Source organism: Mustela erminea, chromosome 1, assembly GCF_009829155.1.
Source record: "Mustela erminea isolate mMusErm1 chromosome 1, mMusErm1.Pri, whole genome shotgun sequence".
Lineage (NCBI taxonomy): Eukaryota > Metazoa > Chordata > Mammalia > Carnivora > Mustelidae > Mustela > Mustela erminea.
The window spans coordinates 159,925,717-159,949,477 of record NC_045614.1 but is presented as its reverse complement, the minus strand read 5'-3'; the positions used below and the strand labels follow the sequence as shown (position 1 = coordinate 159,949,477).

The 23,761-nt window shown below is 39.3% G+C and overlaps 1 protein-coding gene across 2 annotated transcripts in view; it reads right to left on the bottom strand.

The window, feature by feature from the left end:
* Window positions 1–23,761, bottom strand: part of CCDC191 (coiled-coil domain containing 191) — an 89,862-nt gene that overhangs the window by 40,397 nt on the left and 25,704 nt on the right. For both annotated transcript variants that reach the window (XM_032348203.1, XM_032348212.1), the window contains exons 8-11: window positions 15,678–15,868; window positions 7,430–7,679; window positions 2,709–3,166; window positions 1,790–1,902 (exon numbers count right to left, since the gene is read on the bottom strand). In XM_032348203.1, the coding sequence (XP_032204094.1) occupies window positions 1,790–1,902; window positions 2,709–3,166; window positions 7,430–7,679; window positions 15,678–15,868 (1,012 nt within the window). The remainder of the gene's footprint in view (window positions 1–1,789; window positions 1,903–2,708; window positions 3,167–7,429; window positions 7,680–15,677; window positions 15,869–23,761) is intronic.

Sequence of the window (23,761 nt, the reverse complement as noted above, 5' to 3'; positions counted from 1 at the left end):
ATATGTAAGTACATATATGTTATTTATCTACCCCCTACAGGTTAAAGACCTACAATCCTATCCTCATCAATGATGAACAATTTGCAAATTGTTTTCACGTTTCTATTAGAATAATTGTTTACTGGTTTAAATAAGACAGTGTACCTTGATGACACTTTTATTACTGAAACCCAGAAACCAGAATTTTAAATTGGTAATCTTTCAATGAATGGAGAAAACTTTAACTACATCTAACAAATACTTTGACAGTACAGTCAGTCCTCAAATCCCACTGAGTCTGCTCTTTTTCCTAAGTCATTATACCTACGTCTGTATATGTAACAACAACAACCAACAAACTAAAGTTTAGGGTCATGATGAATATATTAAAATCTAGTTTTAAGGCTTGGATAGATATACAGATGGGCAGGAAATGGAATTGTACTAGGCATTTGGAGAACTGGCATCTGAACGAATTCAAGTGTCAGACTCCTGTTCTTGACAGTCTATTAAATATCGATCCAAAAGAAGCAAATGTGCAAGATGGTCTGATAATATGACTCTGTCATCAATCGGGACTTTTACAGGAGAGGGAAATGGGGGGGAGGAGTATCAAGTTCTGCTCACCTAAGTCAGCCAATAGTTACTTTTGCTTCCTTGTGCCATGTTATAGAGAAGAAGATTTAAGTCCAAGTTTCAAGAATTAATAAACAAAAAACTCACCAGGCTATTTCTTACAGATATTAAGTGTTTGCACTGCTGAAAAAAGAAGAGTGGGGGTGCCACAGATGGTGGCAGGGAGGCTGTCTTTAAAGAGGCAGAAACAAAACAGAGGATTAAAGTGAGAGCCCTGAGAGGCAGGCTCTGGTAAGAAGCATGTTCCCCATCTTTTCTAGAGCTAATCACTAACGACCACTTAAAAAGTAGGCTGGAGTTCTAAAATATGTTAACTCCTTGATCAAACAATCATTTAAAAAAAATAATCACATCGAACTGGGCATTTCCGGATCATGCTCAGTGGTAGGCAAAGATGGCATCAACTGCCGTCCTGGCAGAGAGTCAACGCAGAGATTGCTAATTTCTTCATTAAAATGAATGGACTTCAGGCACAGTGTGCTTCAGATGGCATCACTTCTTCTAAGGGCAGCAATCTTGCCAAAGGTGAAAAATCAGACTTACAAGTATAATATAATTGCCAACGTGCCTACCTCCAAATACAAACATATGCACATTCATGACTATGTATACAGAAAAAACAATCAGTGGATTCGCTAGGTGGCGAATGCTTTTCTTTTCATAGTATTGTTTTGTTTAAACAGTGATTTCTACATGCATCAAAAATGTTATTAAATTAAAATGTCTGGTTTGTAGATTTCATTACTAAAAGCCTATCAAGGTACAACTCATAAAATCACAGGGATTGCTGTAAAAGGATCAATAATTCAAGGTTAACAAAGTATAATGACAGATGATCTTTATCAATGTTTGTCCTTAGCAGCTACTCAAGAGTATTTTTGTGTAACTGTCCCACTTTTTTTTCGTAATCCAAACCAATTCAAAATGATATACCTTTCAACACCCCCCACCCCGCCTCTGGTATTCTTTGGGAAGGCCAAAAAATTTGGCAGAGAGGGCAGGAAAAAAATGCATGGAACTCTCTGGTGCACTGCACTCCTCACATGTCTAGCCATCTTTGACCAGGTTCTGCCAAGTCTCAAAACTTAAGAGTCACTAGGATTCAGTCCTAGCATATTCTAATTCAGGAAGGAAGATAACCACCACCAGGCCACAACCACCCAGACCGCCCTGCCTTTTAGTATGGGGTGGGGTGCCTTCTGCTGCCTTGGGTTCCTTCTGGGTCCAGAGAGAGAATTTGGGGAGTCACCTCCTCTACCATCAGTCTCAGGGGAAGCAACAGGCGAACTGGGGGTAAAAAAAAAAAAAAAAGAAAAAAAAAAAAGGAAAAGAATTCAGACCAATAACCAGCTTTGTTCAAAGCTTTCAAACCTGAGAAACTCAAAGCATTTCACAAATTATAATTAATCTTTACTCTCTAAGATAACTATGTATTAAACCCACTCTAGACGTTGGTGGAACGAAGCATGGAAAAGTTGAGTGACTGGCCGGAGTGTGCCATTAGTCAGGTGCTCTGACTCCCACCCTAGGGCTTCAAATCATTAGGTATCTATCACCCACTTCTTAGCCTTATCACGTGAACTGAGTATGTCTCAAACACGTCTGGAACCATTGTAAGTGACTTTTGAGAAATTTGGACTCTTATTCCAGCCTCAAAGATGTTTACTTTTATCCAAAACAACTGCAAATTTAAGCTAGGTAATGAGCCAGCCCAGGGGCTGCTCCATTTGTACCTGACATTGTACAACCCGGCTTCTCAGAACCACACATAATCAGAAACCCAGCACTGAGGCAGAGCAAGTAAGCACTGTTCTCTTTTACTGGTATAGTAACAGAGCTCCTTGGACAAAAGTAGCACAACACAAATGCTAACTGTGTAACTCAAAGGTAGCCAGTTGCCTCAAATATTATAAGTACCTGTCACGGATCAGTCACAATGTAGGGGGTTGCTTTGTTCTGAATTGTGTACTTTCAAAGAAAGGGAGAACTCATGGAGTCTGGAAGCTGGACAAAAGAAGTTCAGGGGCCTATCTACCACAGGTGAAAAAACCCCAATCATAAGTCCAAAGAATATTCTGATATAGTGGACATACTTTGGAAGCACCTGGCAGGTTCTTCTGGGTTCTTTTCTCCTGGGATTCGACAGCAGGCAGCTCTGGGCATCAGTGACTGCTGCAGCCCGCTCTGCAGCCCACCGAGCCTCTGCCAGCCGCTGGCTTTCCTTCAGTTCCAGAATTGTTTTCTGCTGTTCCTGAAGTTTCTTCTTTTGCTTTTCAATCAACAGTTGCTGGAAGACGTGGCGGTTATGGAAATGACCCAAGCACATGGATTCTGCTTTCTGGCTGGTAGTTCTGAGCTTTTTGCTGCTGCCAGGCTGTTGGGAGGGTTCAGCATCCCCAGTCGTGGGCTGCTTATTATCAGATGGGTTCAGAGAGACATGCTGGAGGGGAACCTGCAAGTCACTCTTTGTTGGTCTTCCTAGGTGGGGGCTGGGCATGCAGTCATGGCTCCCTGAGGGAGGCTTTTCCCACAGAGGTGGCCCAGCAGTCACCTGAGAGAGAGGGAGCATGTTACACTTTAGCTGTTTAAAGGACTGTGTTGACGAGATCCCATGTCATCTAATCAGCCTTGTTTGGTTCAATGGTGCAACTGGCCGTGCTCTGGGCCTGGCTATCTCAGAGGCTACCAGCCTTAGCTCTGTGAGCTATTCTCAGAGTGTGGACTGATGCTCACCATGGAACCTGTGTGGGCGAGTGGCTACAGAGTACAGGCCATTGCCATGGGCCAGGCCATTTGCAATAAGAAAACTGTACTCAGAAATTTCTGATTTGGATAGTTTATTTGTGAATGAGGCAGGATTACTCCAGATATATATTATAGGAACTTTAATATGCATGAATTAACTCTGAATTTTGTGGCAAAGGACATATTCTCCCTCAAGAATGTTTGAAAACTACCAAATACCTTTATAAATCAATAATAGCTCTGTTCTCTCAATGCTTCTCTTGCCACTAATAACTGAATCACAGGGTATGTATGTATGTATGTATATACTTATTCACTCATTCATTCATTCATTCTCAGGATCAAAGCATGGATTACAGTTTACAATCTCCAGATTATTGCCAGGCTATCTGTGGGGAATATCTGTAAGCCCAGGATTACCAGGCAAATATCTGCATTACATAAGAATATTATCAATAATATAATATTTTAGCATACGACTGAGTAGTTTTAAAAGCTTTATCCTAAGAAGATGTGGTATACACACACACACACACACACACACACACACACACACACACACAATGGAATACTACACAGCCATCAAAAGAAATGAAATCTTGCCATTTGTGACGACATGGAGGGAACTAGAGGGTATCATGCTTAGGGAAATAAGTCAATCGGAGAAAGACAACTATCATATGATCTCACTGATATAAGGAAGTGGAGATGCAATGTGGAGGGTATGGGGGGTAGGAAGAGAATAAATGAAACAAGATGGGATCAGGAGGGAGACAAACCATAAGAGACCAATCTCACAAAACAAACTGAGGGTTGCTGGAGGGAGGGGGCCAGGGAGAGGGTGGTAGGGTTAGGGACATTGGGGAAGGTATGTGCTGTGGTGAGTGTTGCGGAGTGTGTGAACCTGATGATTCACAGACCTGTACCCCTGGGGCTAATAATACATTATATGTTAATAAAAAAAAAAAAGCAGCTTTATCCTGTAATGGATCTCATTTAATACACTGAGGTATCACCCAATTTTAAGTTCTATATAGAGGGGTAGGAAACAGAATTCTTAACTGGAAAAACATCTCCTGGGCAAAATAATGCACAGTTAAAATGTCTCTTCTAGAATGGTTTGATTCCATGGCCTAAGGTCTGACCAGCTTTTGATTCTGCCATCTGTAGTGGTACAAGGAGAAAGATACTATGGACTACTTGTTTCCTAGAAGCTTCTTGCTCTAAGGTACTCAAAAATATTTTTCATGATGATGGAAATATTTCCTATAGACTCAGCTGGAGTGAAAAAAGTGATATATGGAAACTCTGACATGCTAAAAACTAAAAAATAACCTCCTATTTCAGAAATGTCAATGGACATTTATTCAAAAGAACACCTGCTTAAGTAATTTAGCATCAAGCAGGGTATATGTTTTAGACCTTTTTAAACTTTGTGATAATGGTACATTATTAACCCAGCAAGACTGTAAAAGCCTTGAGTATAGCACAACAATTTCTTTTGGATCACAGTAACTTTTCAAGGTGAAAATAAGAGAATGAAACAAAGCTTAATGGTACAGACTGTACTTACTAGTACAGGACTGAACAGTCTGGCATAATTAGTGAAAGTCACCTATTAGCTTACTGATAATTTTGAAAATTTTCAAGATATAATGCATGCATTTGTGGTACATGAGTCCCTATGACTGTATAATTAGTGGGGATCTAACTAAAGATACCATATTTTATTTGTTCATGTTACACTCTACATTCTGGAAAAAATCAGAGTTTATCTAATAAACTAGAGAGTCTATTATGTCCTTTTATTTTCACTTGCTCTATTTTTTATGCTATCCTTTCTTGATAAAATTCTGTTCAGAGATTTAAAGGCTTTTATTTGAGTCCTATATATACACATAGTAATTTTTGTGTTTTATGCATATAAAAATACTTTGTTGACTTTTCAAAAATTTACAGATAACAACAGTGTAACTCTGCAAAGTAAAAGGTTCAGATAGCTATTTCTTAAGATGGAGACTCTGGGGTCTTAATGGAAACAAAATTATCTAACTGACATAAAGGCAGATAAATTGCCTAGAGGACCTAAGTCTCAATAAGGATCCTCATGATACCCCTTTGCTGGAACCCTAGGCTTAAATTAAAACCAGCCTGGGTGTGGTGCATAAACAATGAATTCTGGAACACTGAAAAGAAATAAAATAAAATAAAAAATAAATTAATACATACATACATACATACCAGCCTACTTGCTGGGAGTAATCAGGGTAAAAAGCAAGACTGAGGCCCCTCTGGTAACCAACTTAATTTTATATGTCTGAGTTAAATACTCAGCATTAGGTGCAGGGGTCTGGGATGAAGGTGAGGGGGTAGATTTTCTCCAAAGGACTTTTCAAATACGTCAAGAGCAATTATGAAATAAAAAATTGATAGGATTCACTTTGTGAAAACTGAGACTCTGTATAGTACAAAAACACCAAAAATTACCCAAAAAGACAAATGAAAAAATGAAAAAAAAATTGCAAAATATATAGTAATAAAAACACCAGTAGTCTTAAAAATACAAAGAGCTCCTATAAATATGAAAAAGTAGAAAAATGTATAAGGGCATGAATAGACAAGTTATTAAATATCTATCCTTCTATATCCATTTTCACATACATATATATATAAACGGCCATTACAGAAAATGTTTAACCTCAAGAGTAATAAAAAAAATGCAAATACTGAAGCAATAATAAGATGAAAATATTTTACTATCAAATTAACAAAAATGAAAATGTGTTACAAGGCAGGAAAATAGGCATTTCTTTGGTACAGCCTTTCTAGAAAGACAATTTGGTAATAGTTTTTAAAATGTGCATTCTATTTTTAGAATATTTATTATTATAAAATATAATAAAAATAAGATAAATATAATAATATAAAAATATTCTATTTTTTATATCCTAAGTAAAGCATTTAAGTAAAAGTGGATGTGTGCAAAGATTGCATTACAAGGATGATCACTAAAGCACTGTTTGCAATAGTGACAAACTGGAAACAACTTAAATGTCCAGCAATACAGAAAAAGGTAAACAAATTCTAGCTTCTGGTTCATGACTGAATATCCGAGAGCCATTACAAAATGATGGCATTGAAAAGCAGTCCTTAATCACAGGGTATTCATCAGGTTCACCTGTGAAAGTTAAAAAAAATAATACAGGTACCCCACAACCAGAAATGCTGACTGAGCAGGTCTGATCTGTGGTTTACTGTTAGCTGAGAACTAAAGTTGCAGCAGTAGATTCAGTGACAGAGAAAATCCTCATGTTATATATTGTGAAACTGCAACTTTTTTTTTTTTTTTTTTTTTTTTAGAAAAACAGGACAGTTAAATTGTTATTAGGGAAAAAATGGCCTTATTTCTTCTGTATTATGTATTATGAAAAAGTAGGTATCCTCAATAACTTAGCTGAAGAACATTTAAAAGCTAAATAAAATATTAAGGAGAAAAATTTGCATATGCCTGAATAGAGAAAAGACAATACAGCTATCCAACATGTTACTGGTGGTTACTCCAGATGAGGGAATTATAGGCTACTTTTCTTTTTCTGTGTCATTTTCTCCTATCAAATTACCATAATTAACACATATGATTTTTCTTATTAGAAAAATAAAAATGTAAAAATTTCCCATATGTATGTATGTATGTATGTATGTGTATCACAAGCTCATTTAGATAGGAAATGTCTGATGATCAAGTATGAGGAGTTCCAGAGTTATAAAATGCTTTATACAACTATTCCTGAAGGAGTCTTTCACTTAGTTGTTTTCAATTCCCTCTCTATATTATGTCCCTACTAAGTCTCAAGTATACCAGAGTTTGTATGTGATATATAAAAAGAAGATTTGGTTCAAGAAAATAAACACTGACTGAAAGGTAACCTCTGTACACTGTACACAGCTCACACCCTCTAGACAGTCCAGGGAAGGCAATCTGACAGTGGCTAACATAACCCAGGCTACTCAAGGGCAGAGCTCAAACGCCACTGTTTAATAAGCAGAAGACCAAGAAAAAACAATGTACCTCTCCATGTCTTACAGGCGGATCCACCACAGCTGCTGCCTCCTCAAGTAGAATGACGCCTGATGACCCATTTGTGCTGAGCTTCCCTAGTGAGGCTGCCTCCAGCAGCTCATTCATTTTCTTCCTAGTTTCCTCCTTTGCTAGAGCCAGCTCCCTCTTCAGGATCTCTGCACGGTGCCAACGCTGCCATTCTGTGAAGTGGTGTCGGAGAACCTGTTTCCGGTTACACTCAGTGGCCAGCTGTTGTTTTCTAAGCGACAAAGTATTTCCCGTTAATAAGAAGAAGCTATTTACAGCTTATTGGTTGATAATATACATGAAACACAAGTCTGAAAGAGTCCCAGAAATGCTCCATCTTAGATGCATCGTATCCTTTTATTTAAGCTAAATGGAATCACTTTATCAAACTCCCTGGTACAAAAGGTCTGCTTGTAGAGGATGTTGGCACCTTAAGAGACTGCCTCAGAAGAAAGAGTTCTATCACATCACAGAGGCATATTACATTTTTTAAATTACCATAAAATAGAGTGCTTATGGAGGGGAAGGAGCAAAAGAAATATGCATATAAATAACCACTTTTAAAACGATGAATGCACGAGGGAGACTTCAGCCATGTTTGCAAATCTAAGGAAGACAGAGGTTTGGAAGAAAGGGAATGGAAGAAGATGTAATAAGTGAACTGTCAATAATAAATTAAATATAAGGCTTATATAAAGTCAATAAGTGTGGCTCTTATGAAAGAAGGATGTGATCAGAGACAGGGTCTATAAAGAGAAGGATTCATTTATCACACCCTTAAACTGAATGAAGGAAGGATACCTGCTCAACACCAGAAATGTGTGAAACACACGTCAAAGACAAAGCTCTTGCTCTTGTTGAACTCACTCACAGTCCAGTAGCGGGTCTGGTTTATTCTCTTCATAAGGAAGAGCTCCTTTTGATTCCTGGAAACTTTATGCTATTATGGGACATCACTGAGTGGAGCTGGGAACTTCTTGCTACCTTCCTTCCCAAATAGGATCTCCATTAGGAGACATTTTTGTGGCGGCCAGTTGAGAATTTAGGCATGGAGGTCTCTGAGTTCTATCTACAAGTGGATGATTATTAAACCTGAAGAAGTAAGGTGTAGAGTTTGGAACTTATTATATTGCATCAGGGGTCAGTTTGGAGGTTTAAAATCTACTATTGTTTAGAAACCTACTTGATTTCATTTTGTAAAGGTGATTCAAATAAGTTCTCTATAATACTATTTGCACACCCATTTCTGTTAAACATCCATAATGCTTAGCTCTCCTCATGGACTCTTTGGGGTTATATATATTAAAAAAATCATAAAGTTCTTAAGTCAATGAGTCAGGAGAACATTTCTAGAGTTCTTAAATGCCTAAGTGATTTAAATCTTTTTTGACTGGCACCTACGGTAAGAAAAATGTTACACTGTGACACAATATACAAGTTTAAGTATATATGTATGTGTGTATGAAACAAAAGTATATATAATTGGAACAGATGTTTCAATAAACAATATCTACCCTTTCTACCAGAGAAGCATTCTGGCATTTCTGTTCCACTCCTTTTCTTTGAAAAATATAGCTCACCTAGAGCCTGATTTCAGGATCCATGAATGGGTTAAAACCCTTGATTTGAAAAAGACTAAAGTCACAGAATTTAACCTATGTCAGAGGAGTTGGATGAAACAACCAATCAGTGAGAGCAGGGCCAACTGAAATAGTGAAATTCAGGATAAACACTAACAACAACACTGCATTTCAGTGTATTTCATTGTATTTAATTGCTTCCCTCTACTGTATTAATGACAGGTACTCAATTAATACTTGACTGGTGTTTTTGTAATAAAAGTACAATATAGGTGGTAATATTTATACATCAAATTTAATTTCATGGAAATAAATTATCTAACATGGGACTGAATAACTTTAAAATACAAATTTTAGAGGAAATAAGGATAACAAATCAGGCAGCAATCCAGGTAAGAAAAAAGCTCCAAAACATCAATGTTTAAATAGTGAAACAAGTAAAAAGCCTATAGCACTTTTTTTAAGTGAAGATCATAAATTTCCACTGGATAGAAGATATATTCTGCTCTGATTAATGTGAAATTCAATTTACATCAATCTGCTCAGGAAGGGGGAGTGTGAAATTTACCTGATGTGTTAATTTCATGTTTTTAGAGCATAAACAGCCAAAAGCAGCACTAGGGTAAGCAACTGTCATGGAAGAGATTATTTGGACAGTATAAAAAGACAAAGAGAAAAATACTTCTGCAACTATCACAAAAAGACTAAACAGTAAGAAAATGGGTAATAACTGCATGTTGACCAAAGTGCTTAGAGCCCACGCTATAGTGGTTATGTAGGGGGTTTCAAAATATATTTAAGATCTCTACATTTGTGCACTGAAATGGAAGAGCAGAAATGCAGAAGGTAGGGATCCAGACGCAAGGCTGGTTTTATTCCTTTCCTCTGCAGTTCACTTCGGCAGAGGGATAATATTCCAAATAAGCTAACTTCCATACTTTTTAAAAGATGACACTAAAAATATAAATATTTCTGAAAGTGAAAAATTACTTAAACTTCCTAAAACCTCAATCTGATGCAGTACTTAGGTAAGCTAACCAAAAGAAATGGTTTCAGATAGTTCCCAGATAATCATAAAATGAAGGACAGAGTTCCCTTAAGGAAAACATGTTTCCAAGCTGAAATCTGGGAATTTCTAGCAAGAGTATATAAATTGATCATCATAGTTACATAACTGCATGCACAGAAAGGCTGTCCCTAAAGACCAAAGATGATGGAAAAAACTCCATTTTCTTTCCTCTTCAAGGAAAAACCTGGTTCTTCCCCACCGTGTTTATCTCCTGTGTTTGTCTCCTTTACCTTCTCAGAGAACACCTCATTTCTGGCACTACAGTCACCAAATGTGTAGAAGTTTTTCCCCAGGCCAACAAGCAACTCTTGGACACACAGCAGGGTATCCAAGAACTCAACTCAGTTCTGATACTATCTACCCCAAAGACAGTGTCAGATGCCACAGGTTAAAGGTTCAGTCCCAAAAGACTCTCCCTCCTCCCCTCATCCCCCAGCTTCAGGTGTCAGTCACAAACCCAGGTTATCTATCACCTGTGCTTCTGATCAATTGGTTATAGATCAAGAGGTTCCAACCACCCCATCCTTGGGTTTGATTAATTTACTAGAGTAGCTCACACAACTCAGGGAAACATTTAGGTTGACCAGTTTATTGAAGGATATGATGAAGGATATAGATGAAAAGCCAGATAAAGAGATGCATAAAGTGAGGTCTGGGAGGATCCTGAGCACAAAAGCTTCTGTCCCCATGTATGTGGAGTGTCAACGTGGATGTGTTCACCTGCCTGGAAGTTCCTTGAACGCCGTACTTTTGGGATTTTATGGAGGCTTCATCATGTAGCTATGGTTGATGTTAACTCCATTTAAGCCTTTTTCTTTTTTCAAGAGAATGGGGGACAAGGCCCAAAATTCCAAGTTTCTGATCATGGCTTGGTCTTTCCAGTGACCAACCCTCAACCAAGGGCCATCCAGGAGCCAAACCAGAGCTATCTCTTTAGAACAAAAGTCACTCCTATCACTCAGGAAATTACAAGGGTTTCAAGAGTTCTGTGTCAGGAACAGAGGTCAAAGATCAATATTAGAACAAGAGATGTTCCTAGTACTCTTATCACTTAGGAAATTACATGGGTTTTAGGAGAGCTGTTCAGGAATCAGGGGCAGAGACCAATATGTATCTTCTATTATTTCACACCTAAGAATATAAAATATAAAAGTTTAAATAGGAATTTAAATATGAACTGTGCTGTTCAGGATCAACACCTCAAATGATGCTTACTGATCAGTGCATGTTCTAGAACCTGTTAAGTCAGAAGAATACTAACAAGACAGGGGACACTAGATAAGCCCCTGGAAGTTTCTAAGCCTCAGTTTCCTCCTAAAAATGGTGTCACCCTAAAAAACAACAAAACCTACATTGCCTGTCCTACAGGACTTTTTTTTTTTTAAAAAGATCTAATTGAAAACACACACACACACACACACACACACACACACACACACACCCCTGAATATATAGAACAAACTCATGGAAGTTAACACTCTCTTAGGACAAGACCACTAGATATCTAAGAAGTGTCTTGAATTTTTTAAAAGGAAATGAGAAGTGATAAATAAATAACCACACACTCGTGATTGGATTGAGTGCTGAAATCTGCTGCAGAACACGAAAACAGCAGCGGTGCGAACAGCTGCATTTGGGATGAGCAGGAACGGGGATGGATAAGCTAATGCATTCAATAATGCACCAGGTAGCCCCCAGGGAAAGAGTGGAAGCTGACAATGATTCTGTCTGAAAGAGTTTTAAAGCGAGCCAGGCAGTCTGAGTGTGGGCCCCTGCCTGTCTGACAGACCTATGAGGAGCTTTACCAGCTTCGGATGCCATGTAGTTTCTGGCCTCTCGCCTGGATACCCAGATGAATATGGAGGGAAGAGCACTGAACGTGACATGCAGAGGGGCTCCATAAGTGATTGCCCAAAAGAATGCTAAAATGAGGTGTGGGGATATGGGGATACCTGACAGTCTATTTTTAGCTCAGCCTCCCTACCTCTAGGCTAGCATGTGGGCTCACCCCAGCCTGCTCTCCCACAAGCTGGCTATGTGCTGGTTTACCAGTTTTTCCCCCAAATTAAAAAACGCCCCCTCCTACTTAGCCACACTTCTCGCTCAGAAGATGGGGCCCATGAATTCCTATTTTTAAAAAGCTCCTCGGGGGATTATAATGTACGATAGCCAAGTCTATGTCACTCCTAAGTATTTTTCTTGTGGTGCCTTCTGTTGCAATTATTTTTAGTATTTGGGTACCATTTTTCACTTCACTTAGACTGAAAACTCCTAGAAGGTAAGCGTTTAACACTTTTTTTCCAAGTCCTCGTTCCTGTACTTAGGAGAGAGCCTAGTGCCCAGTAAACGCCAGTAAAGCTGATTCGCTGAAAGAATAAATTCTATCAAACGGAACGAAAAAATGAGTGAACAAATGAATGCTATGGTTTGAGGGAAGCCAAAGGGCCAGTTTGTCCACCGGTTGGCCACAGGACCCTCAAGTCCTGAGATCCCCACCACTGACATTTTGGGCACTGTTTCCAGACGACACCTGTGAAAGTGTAAGAAGTTTCCTGAGAGGGATAACATCAACTGAGGATCACAGTAAAAAAGGTATGAGGGACTTGAGGGACAAAGGGCAGAGATAAAAGCATATTCTAGGAAAGGCACAGAACTCTGGTACAAGAGAGGGAAGGACTGCAGGCAATGTGGAGGTGAGTAAGGGAAGGACAGAGGCGCTTCCCAGGTGAGAACTGAGAAAATAGGGGCTCAGGAAGAGCGGGTAGAGGAGGCTGAAAACAAGCTCTACTTCTGCCTAGTTTTGTCCAGGGCTGGCCATAAATGTAAGAGAGGAAGGGAGAGAGGATCAAAGGACCTAACTTTGTGTTGTACCAGGTTTTGTTGTATTGTCTAAGCAAGTGAATTCTCAGGATCTGGGAATATTTGTGAATGTTGAGATTGTATTATGATATGGTACTGGCATGTTGTAATACCACTTTCATAGCTACTTTTAAAAGAAAAGAGATAGATAAAAATAGGAGAGAGAGAAAGAGAAAGAAAGAAAGAAAGAGGGAGGGAGGAAGGAAGGAAGGAAGGAAGGAGCAAGCCAGGAAAGCTGGACCCTGAACAGGAGACAGGCCAGTGGGGGGAAACTCTAGGTGTCAAAAACAAATGGGGATCAGGAGCTTGAGGATGAGGACATAGCTGACATCTGAGTCATGGGCACAGCACATGATTTCCATGTCCGGGTGGATAAGCCACAGAGCTCATTCACTCACTGACTCACTTACTATTCAACAAATATATATTTGGTGCCCAGTGAGGTTCAAGGAGAAACTATGATGAACATAGAAGAGACTCTCTAGACATGCTCAATCCCACTGACATTTCTTGGTTTCTGCTCATAGGATCTACTCCTGAGCTTTTCCCCACATTGAATATCCCAACCTTCTTTGAACAAAAACACCCAACTTAATTTCTAGAACCAAGAAAAACATGCAGAGGAGCCAGGGATTTGTAGGAAAGCCGCACAAAGGATGGTTTGTATTTAACAGCTCCTTTCTTCTCATGTTTCTAGCATGACTTATCTTTTAATTACTGCTTTATTTTTCATCTGCAACCATCTAAAGTAAATTGCCATAGAACTGAAAAATGTGGCTGACTTAGCACCTAGATGCAATTTAACATTTAACACAGAAGCAGGGTGGTATAGGAAAAGGCATCTGACTCAGAATCAAAAAGCCAGACTCTAGTCTCAGATTAGCTACTCTTACCTTCAAGACCTTGAGAGAGTCGTTTACTCTCTCTAGGCCTTTCTTTTAACATCTATAAAATGATGGGCAGGATTAGATGATCCTTGAGGCGCCTTCCTACTCTAAGATTTTTTTGCTCTAAAGTTTGTAGTAAAAAAATTATTGTGTTTTCTAACTCTGGCACTTAAAAAAATGTAGTACCCATTCTGAACATTTAAAAATAGACACCTGAAAATAATTCACAGATACGAGACAAAAAGTTCTAAGATCTTTAAAAAAACTGGCACATCATGCTATTATGAAATACCCATTTAGTGATTTTTATATTTAAACAGTTTAATTGGAATGAAATCTCAAGTTCTTCAGATTTTCTTCCACAAGTTTCTTCTGGCATGTAAATTTCACAGGACACTTTGAACTTCCTTACTCAGTTTCTACTCCCTTCATGCCCTCACTCATGTTGCTTCCCCTTTATAGCACCTCCAGTTTCCCTCTTTTACCCAGCAAACCCTGCTAGCCATTCATTTATCAGTAGGCTATCATCCCAATTCCTTTTATCAATCACTGGATACTGAGAACTTAGAAACAAATTATGGGAAAGAGTTTTCTATGCTGCCTTTTTCCTCCTCCCACCCCAGTGAAGATTCCCCCAGCATACTGTAAAGAAAGGGAAACGAAGTCATCCTTCTGCTTAAAATCTGTCAAAAATTCACCTTTATTTAACAAAGAATCCCAAAACTCCTTGTGGCATTCAAGGACTTTCGCAAGTTGATGAACTTGAGAACCACATACTTGATGATCTCCAGCCCACCTGGATGGCTACACTACATGCCATTACCTCATCTCCCTTTCCCCACCTAGGCATGGTAAGGACTCCTTACTTGTGGTAAGGAGTCCAGTTCACGACCTACCTTCCTGATGAAGCCCTTCCTGGCACTCTGTAGGAGCCTCCCCAGTCCCTGTGACACTCTGTTCTGCTAAATTCTCAGTGGCACAGGGGACACACTATGCAGTTTATGATGCTGCTCAGCACTAGCCTCAGGCTCCTGTGAATCCACCCCGGGGCCAGATGCTGTCACATCTAGGGGGCGCTATTTCCCTCTACATAACAATGATTTCACATACCATTCATTCAAGTTTCACCCTGAACGGCTAACAGAGTTGCTGGTGAGAGAAGTGATCACACACAAGAACATAAACTGTCCCTACCCCCAAATAAACAAATGGTTCCTTTTAAAGCCATGATTTTGGTTCAAGGGTGCAAAGTTGAACTTGGAAATGAAAAGAAGAAAATGTATTTAATTTTAAGATGCTGGGACAAAGCAAGTTTTATTTGAAGACAAATTCTGTCATTCACAAGCGTAAGAGGGAGCCAATATAAAGGTATCAAAACCTCTAAACAGGGTGTGGAACAAAAGATGGAGGAGTGGGAGGAATTACCTTGGCAGGTCTGTCCTCCCAGATGGGTGTTCCCTGTGTCCCTAATTAACATTTTGTGTGTAGACAGGGATTTCTATCAATGAGAATTACTGGTGTTTAAACCAAACTCTGTCTTCTGAATTGTAAGGTGGCCCAAGGCGCAATGCAGTGACATCAGAGCACCAGGGAAAAAGAATAATACTTGCTTCCATCAAAAAGGAAAGCATAGACATTAGCATATTTTAATTAAATGTTTTTCACTTAGAATTTTCAGTTAAAACTTTCTAGCTTTTTTCTAGAGGAAAAAAAAAAAAACCCGCAATAACCACATTTTATAATGGATGATCTACTTTTTAGAGCTTATTTCAGAATTCTTCATAAGGAAAAATGCCCTAAACACACCAGGGTTTTCATGATACAAATAACAGTACCTGTTTTCTTCCCTAAGGTCGTTCTGCATGGCTTCAGTCTCCCGCGCCAACTTCTGGGATCTGGTGTAGTCTCTCCAGGCCCTCAGGACCTTCAGTTGAAACTTCCAGTCGGACAGGGTCCCAGCTTTTCCAAGCTTAATCCTATGATCAAGAATCAGCTTGTGCCAGGCAGAGAAATATCGTTTTTGACACTGCAATAGAAATTTGTGGAAAATCACCACTGACGAGCACTCGTGTCTCTAATATCTAATACCAAGAGCTGTCACCTCAGATTCCCCCCTCACACTTTTTCTTGCAAATCTAGGAACTGCTGTCTTGATGGAAGGGAACAAAGTACAATCGCTTTATGTTAATAACGACAACAAATATTCAAGTCATGCAGCTGAGGTACTCTCAGGCTCATGACTTAAACTCCAATACTTGGTTCTCCCTGTAAAGCATCAGTCCTATGGGGAGCCTGAGTAACAGTCACATCTAAGACTCGAGTTCAGGGACTTGTTTGAAAAGCTTGAAACAACTGCTTCCAGTAAGATTGCCAGCTTGTCTTGGAGTTTAAAATACCAACTGATTAATTCATTCCTATTATTAACACTGCTGATGTCCTGCACAAAGGAATCTGGAAGACCCCCTGGAGGACAGAATGGGGGTCTCTGGTCCCTGGAAACAAGATAGCTTCAGCTGAGCCACCACTGACCATGACAGAGCTTTGGTGAGTGCCTAGAGACCAGCTGCTTGGGATGTCTGGAATCTTCCACGATGTGCATCTGACAGTAAGTTCCACTGAGCCTAAGGATGTCCCCAGAGAAGTACTTTATTCATGGTCCTAGTCTAAGAAAATCTCTGAGATCTAGCCCGTGCCTACATCTCCAACCTTCACAGTAAACTTCATGTCCCCACTACATCCCGTAACTTTCAGCTCTTGGCCTTACATCAACCACACTGTTTAACACTTTCCTATGTTCATACTAATTTCTTAGTCCCCCTTTTCTGCCCTTTCTTTGACTGACTACTTCAGGACTCACTTCTCTCTGGACGTTCTCCTGTTACCAACCACTCTCCCCAAATATAAGCATTCTTCTACTGTGTTCCTGGAGCAACCTCTGCTTTCTTCCATCAAAACACTCATTACACTGTACTATAACTACCTGTTTGCTGGTTTCCACTAGACTGTGAGCCTCCAGAAGGAGGGGACTGAGTCCCATAAATGAAAATGGAAAATCTGAGAGTTGTACCAAGTGTCGATAGCAATACAACAGAAAAGAACATCACAGTAAGTGACTTTGTGGGAGGCAGAGGGGGACCTGATGACCAGCTTCAAGCACTTGCTAGCTTTCCCGGTGTCAGCTGTATTAACTGCTTCTATCTGTGTAACAACACTTACCGTTCACTATTTCAACATCTAGTAAGCAGCCACCACTGGGTTTAAATTGGAGAACTCTGAACAAAATTATGATATAATCTCTCTTTTGAGAGGTTGTAGGGAAAGAGGGCAAATAAAAGGCTAATAACCTAAGGGAGCATATGTTAGAATTCTTAGAAACAGCCCATTTGGCTAGCAATGTTTTCTTACACAAGAATTCAGGTCTATTCCCATTTAGACAAATTACAAAATCTTTATTATTACTTATCAGGAGAAACCATGGCAAACTTTAAAAAGCTCTCACTCCCTTTCCATCATGTCTAGACCTTCACCTTAGATCCCCTGGAAGTAAGGGAAGAAAAGAAGAGATGGAGGAAGGAAGGGAGATTTGCTGAACACAGGTTATGCCTGCAGTCATAAAAAGGAAAAGACATACACATAGTTGCTAGGTTGAGTTTTTGCATTACTATTTGCCAGTCTAACCCACAAAATACAGCATGAAAAAAATATACTGTTAACTTGTGTGCTATTGTTAAAAGAAAATATCCTCTGTCTACCAAATTCATTTAAGAGACTCCTCTTGATGTACAGCTATCTCTAATTTTAACTCCTAGAATATATCTAATGATGAAATAGTATAAACATAATCCACCTAGACAATAATAACACTATTAATGGTGTACTTCTTGGATTTCTACATTCCTTGTCTATTAAGTTCAAGGCATTACTGTAAGCACAATATTATATGCATTTTTAAAAATATTTTATTTATTTATTTGAGAGAGAAATCACAAGTAGGCAGAGAGGCAGGCAGAGAGAGAGGAGGAAGCACGCTCCCTGCTGAGTGAAGAGCCCAATGCGGGGCTCCATCCCAGGACCCTGAGATCATGACCTGAGCCGAAGGCAGAGGCTTAACCCACTGAGCCACCCAGGTGCCCCTTATATGCATTTTATTAATTCATAGACCATCATTAGAAAACAGAGAGACTGCAGGTATTATTACTACGATTTCCTTACCAAGCTGAACTTCATGTAGAGAAGGGTTAATGACTAAATTCACAGAGTGAAAAGTTAGTGGTACACCTAAGGCTAAAACCAAAACATTCTGGCATCCTGATGACCCAAACTATTAGGCAAAAAGTCTCCTAAAAACGAAGGGCAAAATCTTTGTTTCTTTTATACTGAAAGAGAAAGAAGTCAGTACATATCTAACTATGGTAGAAGAGCACCTCTAGAGTAAAACTGAATTTAAGAGGGGAAAATTTGAGTTCATAAATGCTACAGTCAACATATTTCTTTAAAACAGTTATGTTTGGATTTTGAAAGGGAAATGATCAGTTTTAAAGGTCTGTAATTCAGTTTTACTACATAGAAGGTGGTAACAGCAAAGTGACAGACTCACAGCAACTGCTTTCTTGAAATCAATTGATTGGTTTTTTTTCCTGTCTATTCAAAAGGGCAATCCCATTAAAATTTAAATGAAAAAATACAAGTATGAGCCAAGAATAGCCACTTAGTTATTCTTGACTCATAGCAAACGTTATTCAGGCAAACGGAGGTCTCATAAATGTGGCTAGAGGAAAATATTTGGGAAAGGAGAATATTCTCAGTCCTGTCTTCTCTGGAAGATGCCAGCACTCTGCTTTTATTTAGAAGGGATGAGAAGTGGCATACTTCCATAGTCATGAGCTATTTATTCCTTCTATTACCTCTCCCCCCAGCTGAGTCCCTGCTGTTCCCAGGCCTGCTTCTCCTCTTCAGTACTGCACTCTGGAGCGACAACTGTGCTCTATCCTTTTGCTCTCTGAAAAAAGAATTATTATTTAATAGCATAATCAGGTTGGAAGAGGAATATACTCTGTTTAATACATTCTAGTTAATAAGTTTTGTTTCAGAATTTAATGTTTTAACTAGCTGGATGACTAGGCTGACCTCCCTCCCTTTCTTACCCAGTTCCTTTATTTCTGCCCCATGTTGTATTTCTGATAGATTTTCAAATAGAGTCATGGATTTTAACTTTAACATAGTAGTGGTGAAAATTAAGGTTTTCTACAGGTAAGTAAAATTCTGAAAATCATGGTGGGAAGAACTGTTCCTAAATACATTATCTCTAATAATTTATAAAATAAAATACTATAAAGTGAAATTTTGAAAGTTTTTAAGGGAAATGCTCTTCTCCTCTCAAAATCTTCCACAAGACACCATTTGATCGTTAAGGATTCCACTCAAGAAAAGAAATGACAGCTCGCCCTGCTAAATTTATTACCTGCACTGGAGTTGCCCTCCTTTTGTTGGCAAGAAAAGCTCTTCCCTGAAGTGTAATCACACTGCTGTCACGGAGAGTGATTGACGTTAGGTGGAACAGCAATTTGCTATCTAATCTTCATTGTAATTCTAACCCTGTCACTAGAGATGCTTGTTCTGATTAATGAAGTGGGTAACTCATCAAAATTCCTCAGCTATTTCCCTTTTGTCAGAAAGCTCAGTGATAATTGCATCAAAATTCTCAGTCATGAAAAAATAAACAATGCATTGTAAAGAGGACAAAAATGTCAACAAGTTTACAATTTATTTCTGCTGAACAGAACTAACTATGGTGCAACCAGTGGTCGAGGGGAGTTGGCCAACACTTGCCTCCACGTCAGGAAGAAAGCTACGCGCCCCCTAGGACCCTACCTGGTGACTCCTTGCTGCTCCCTGGCCCAAAGGAATAGGGGGTCTATAGCTACGTAAGGATGTAACTTTTTTCCTTTTGGGGACCACTACAGCTAGGCAAAAGCCTCACGGAACCTCTGCAGTCCCTGGGGGTTGGAGAGAGGAGGATCCCACTGGGGCAAAATGAATGCCCTTCAGAAGGTGTATCCTGTGACCAACCCTACTCCTGATTTTCGTAATTATGCCCCAAAGAAAAGAGAGGAAACTGTAGTGCCCCTACCCCAAAGCATAAACACTCCTGTAACTAATTACATTAGGGAAAAATACATTCAGTTCTCTTCACACAGTGCTAAGACCTAGACAATGTCTGGTTCCACGGAAAAGCCCAGAGGCCTAAACTTTGACAACCAAATCTGTGAGAAAAGCTAACACTGGTTACAGAAAGAAAGCTACTTTTGTCATATCCCAGAAGATGTAAAGCTCTTTTAACTTCGGTATTTAAATTTTTTTTCTCCTTCCTTTTTTAAACTTAAAACAAAAACAAAAACAAAAAACACCCTTATTATAGAAATTGAACAAACATACCCAAAAGTAGAACAGAAGAATAAACTCCTCATTCAGCTTTAAAGATTAACAACATTTTGCTGATCTTATTTTCTCTCTCCTTCATCCACTTTTTTTTCTGGAATATTTACGAATAAAGCCCATACATCAGACATTCTGTCACTTCACTCATTAAATGTGTGCGTATGTACTAGCAACAGAAGGACATTTTGTAAATTCTTCTTAATTTCTGCTAAGAACTTCAATCAATAATATTGCTTTTATTAATCTAGTTCTTTTTCACTTCAGAAATAATACAATTTCAGAAAGCAATTGCTTAATCGTACTGTGCAGTAATTTTTTTTTTTAAGATTTTTACTTATTTATTTGAGAGTGAGAGTGAGAGAGAGAGAGAGCATGAGAGGGGAGAAGGTCAGAGGGACAAGGAGACTCCCCATGGAGCTGGGAGCCTGATGCGGGACTCGATCCCGGGATTCCGGGATCATGACCTGAGCCAAAGGCAGTCGCTTAACCAACTGAGCCACCCAGGCACCCCCCGTGCAGTAAATTATTAACGAGCAAAACTCTCTGGGATCTTTCAAAGAATGATCACGATACAACCTATAACCTGACTAGTCATTAGCACAGTCCTCCTTCCTCAATGTAGCTTAGACCGGTTTTCAGGGAGGGCAGATCTGCTGCTTCCCAAGACCTCTCTCCTTTCTTCCTTTTTTCTTCTAGACTTCCTTCCCCCTCTACCAACACCCAGTCCCTGCCCATTCTCCCCCACTCCCAGCCACACACACTCGACCTAAGCCAAGAGTACAGCTCACCTCAGAATATATGAGACAATTGTTAGGTTCACCTCCAGGGTAGTCTGACAGTAAAACAATATGATGTTATTTGTTTCTACCCATGTGGTTTTCACCTGAAATGTCTAGTATTTAGGAGAAAAGATATTTTATACTGTAAAATTTTATGGAATGGGTTCCATTTATGCCAAAGGCTCTTTTCTCATTTTTTAAAAAGCAGAATTTCATCAGTAGTTTTCTCAAAAGACAAAAAAATTACTTATACATGAATTGGAACCTCTGGCTCAAACACGGCTCCATGGCATTTTGAAAAGAAACATACCAACACGATGTTTCGGTAAAGTGGCCCTCACTGTCCCTTCTGGGAGAATGCGAAACATGAGTGACTCACAGGGTGAGGGTAAGACAGAATAGAACAGCAGAATAAACCACCTCCTTACTAATGCTGATAAAATTTTACTTGGAAATTTCCCAGAGTTAGCTGTATGAAGTAATATTTACTGTTTCAAAACTCTCCTAAAATGCATACTACACTCGCTCTTTGGCAGTAAGCTTAGAGGGGAGAGTTATAAGAATCCCAATGTCCTTCACGTGTGCCCGACATTTCTTTCTCTGCAGTTTTATTTGCAAAGAGGCTTTTCCCTCATTTCCTTCCTTAGACAGAGAGAGGATGGTTGCTATGTTTCCACTCAGAAATGGCTTTACTTCAGTGGCATGTAGGCAGCCCCGAGAGAGCGAAGATCTTTGGGGATGAATCGTGCTATATAAATCGAGGTGCTTAACTACAATTTTCATCATCTTGTCAGAAAAATCCAGGCTTCTTTTCCATGTATCTTCATGTTCCCCTGGTTTAGTTGGGGCGGGGGGGCGTGGTGGTTTAGAAGGTGCTATGCCTTAAGCAATGATTCCTTTGGGTCACTATTAAACTTACTAACAGAGAAACCCAACCATAAGCAACCAAAAACCTTCCCCCACAGAATTAAGATTTAAGTTAGTATCAATCCATCTTCAACTTTCACAAGCAGCAAGAGATCACAGACTTTCTCATCTTCCTAAGAAAACATAAAATGTATTTTGGAACAGGGTGAGAATTAAGAGGGCCATATCCCAAATAGTATAAGAGTTTCATAGTTAATCCCTTGTTGTTTCTGCTAATTAGCAATGACATGAGGATTGCTGCATCTCCCCGAGAGATTTCACTGCAAGATCAAAGAGAAAATAGGATGGAAAATCGAAGTAGAAAGTGTCTATACAAAAAGAGATGTTTTTGATAAAACAAAGAGACCAGGCAATGAAATATGTGGGGAAGACACATGGACACCGCTGCACCTGAACTTCCGGTTGGATGAGAGGGCCAGCTCTGTTTCTCTCACAAGTCTCCTATTGAATGACTGGGCCCACACATGATGCTAAGAGTTTGTTTGTGGGAACAAATACAACCCACAGTTAAAGCACAGGGAATTACAAGAATTAAAGGAGCTTGAACTGGAACTCCTCCTAGAAACAGATTCTTTAAAGTCTTCCTACAAATACTCTATATAGCTTGCTGTTGGGTTTGTGCCAGTGAACCATTCTGAGGGTGCTGACAAGAGTTTCCTGTTATCTAGCCACTCACTGCAAGCCGGCTAGGCATTCTCCCCCTTTTCATCCTGTGGTCGTATTGAGGCTGCTGAGTGTCCACGTTTCATTACCCAAGGGCAGCTTTAGGCTCCTTTAGAACCAGGTGAGGAGATGTGGACTGAGGCCAAGGTAATGAGCCCAAGGGGCCTGCTACTCCGTGGCATTTACCAGAGGACTCTCCTGTCTCCAGCCAAGTCTACGTAAAAGCCTGAGGAGTCTGGCAGGTGGATTTTCCCTGTGTCTCAGTTACACTCACATACACGGGGGAAATAAAAATTACAGGTTCACTAGCCATATAGCAAATGAATAACATAATCACACTGAAGCAGAAGGGGGAAGACCAGAACTAACTTAAGTAATAATATTCTGGCTGAATATGACATGAACATGAAAATGAAAATCATGTACAAATATTGTACTCTAGTTAGTGAATTTGTTTACATAGCAGTACAGGTCAGCAATTCTGAAACTACTTTTATAGTGCATCAGGATTAAATAAGTAAATTTATTTTGGATAATGGGCACCAGGTTTCTCACTGCCAGAGAAAGGAATTATAAATAAGCAAGGGGGAACAGGTACACTGAAACGTGTGGTGCTGGATTAGGGCTGAAGGCATCATTATGAACTCATGATTATTTTAATAAACATACAGATAGTTATAGAAAGAAGTTATAAATAAGGAAGAGGGAAGGATACGATGACCCCTGTGTTACTATACTGGAATTCAAGACACCAGTATGACTCACAGATTTTAATATGTATATAGATAGACAAACAGAGAAATACATATAATGTCTATATATCTGGGTTAGTATACACACATTTCCCAGCTCTGTTTGCTGAGTAGTGACACCCCAGTAAAAGTAACTCATACATGAATATGTAAGTCATAGCACTGTTCATATTTGGGTTTCTAAATACTATTCTCCAATAAAGAAACTAGAGTTTCATGTACAAGTGGTTGATTCCACAGCTAGAACAGGGAAACTACAAGATGGGCCTGGAATGTCCTACAGTGCCAAAAAGAAAGTGCTCAAAAAAGGACAGAAGAATTTTGAAAGAAAAAGAAGTCAACCTAAAAGATTTCCCAATG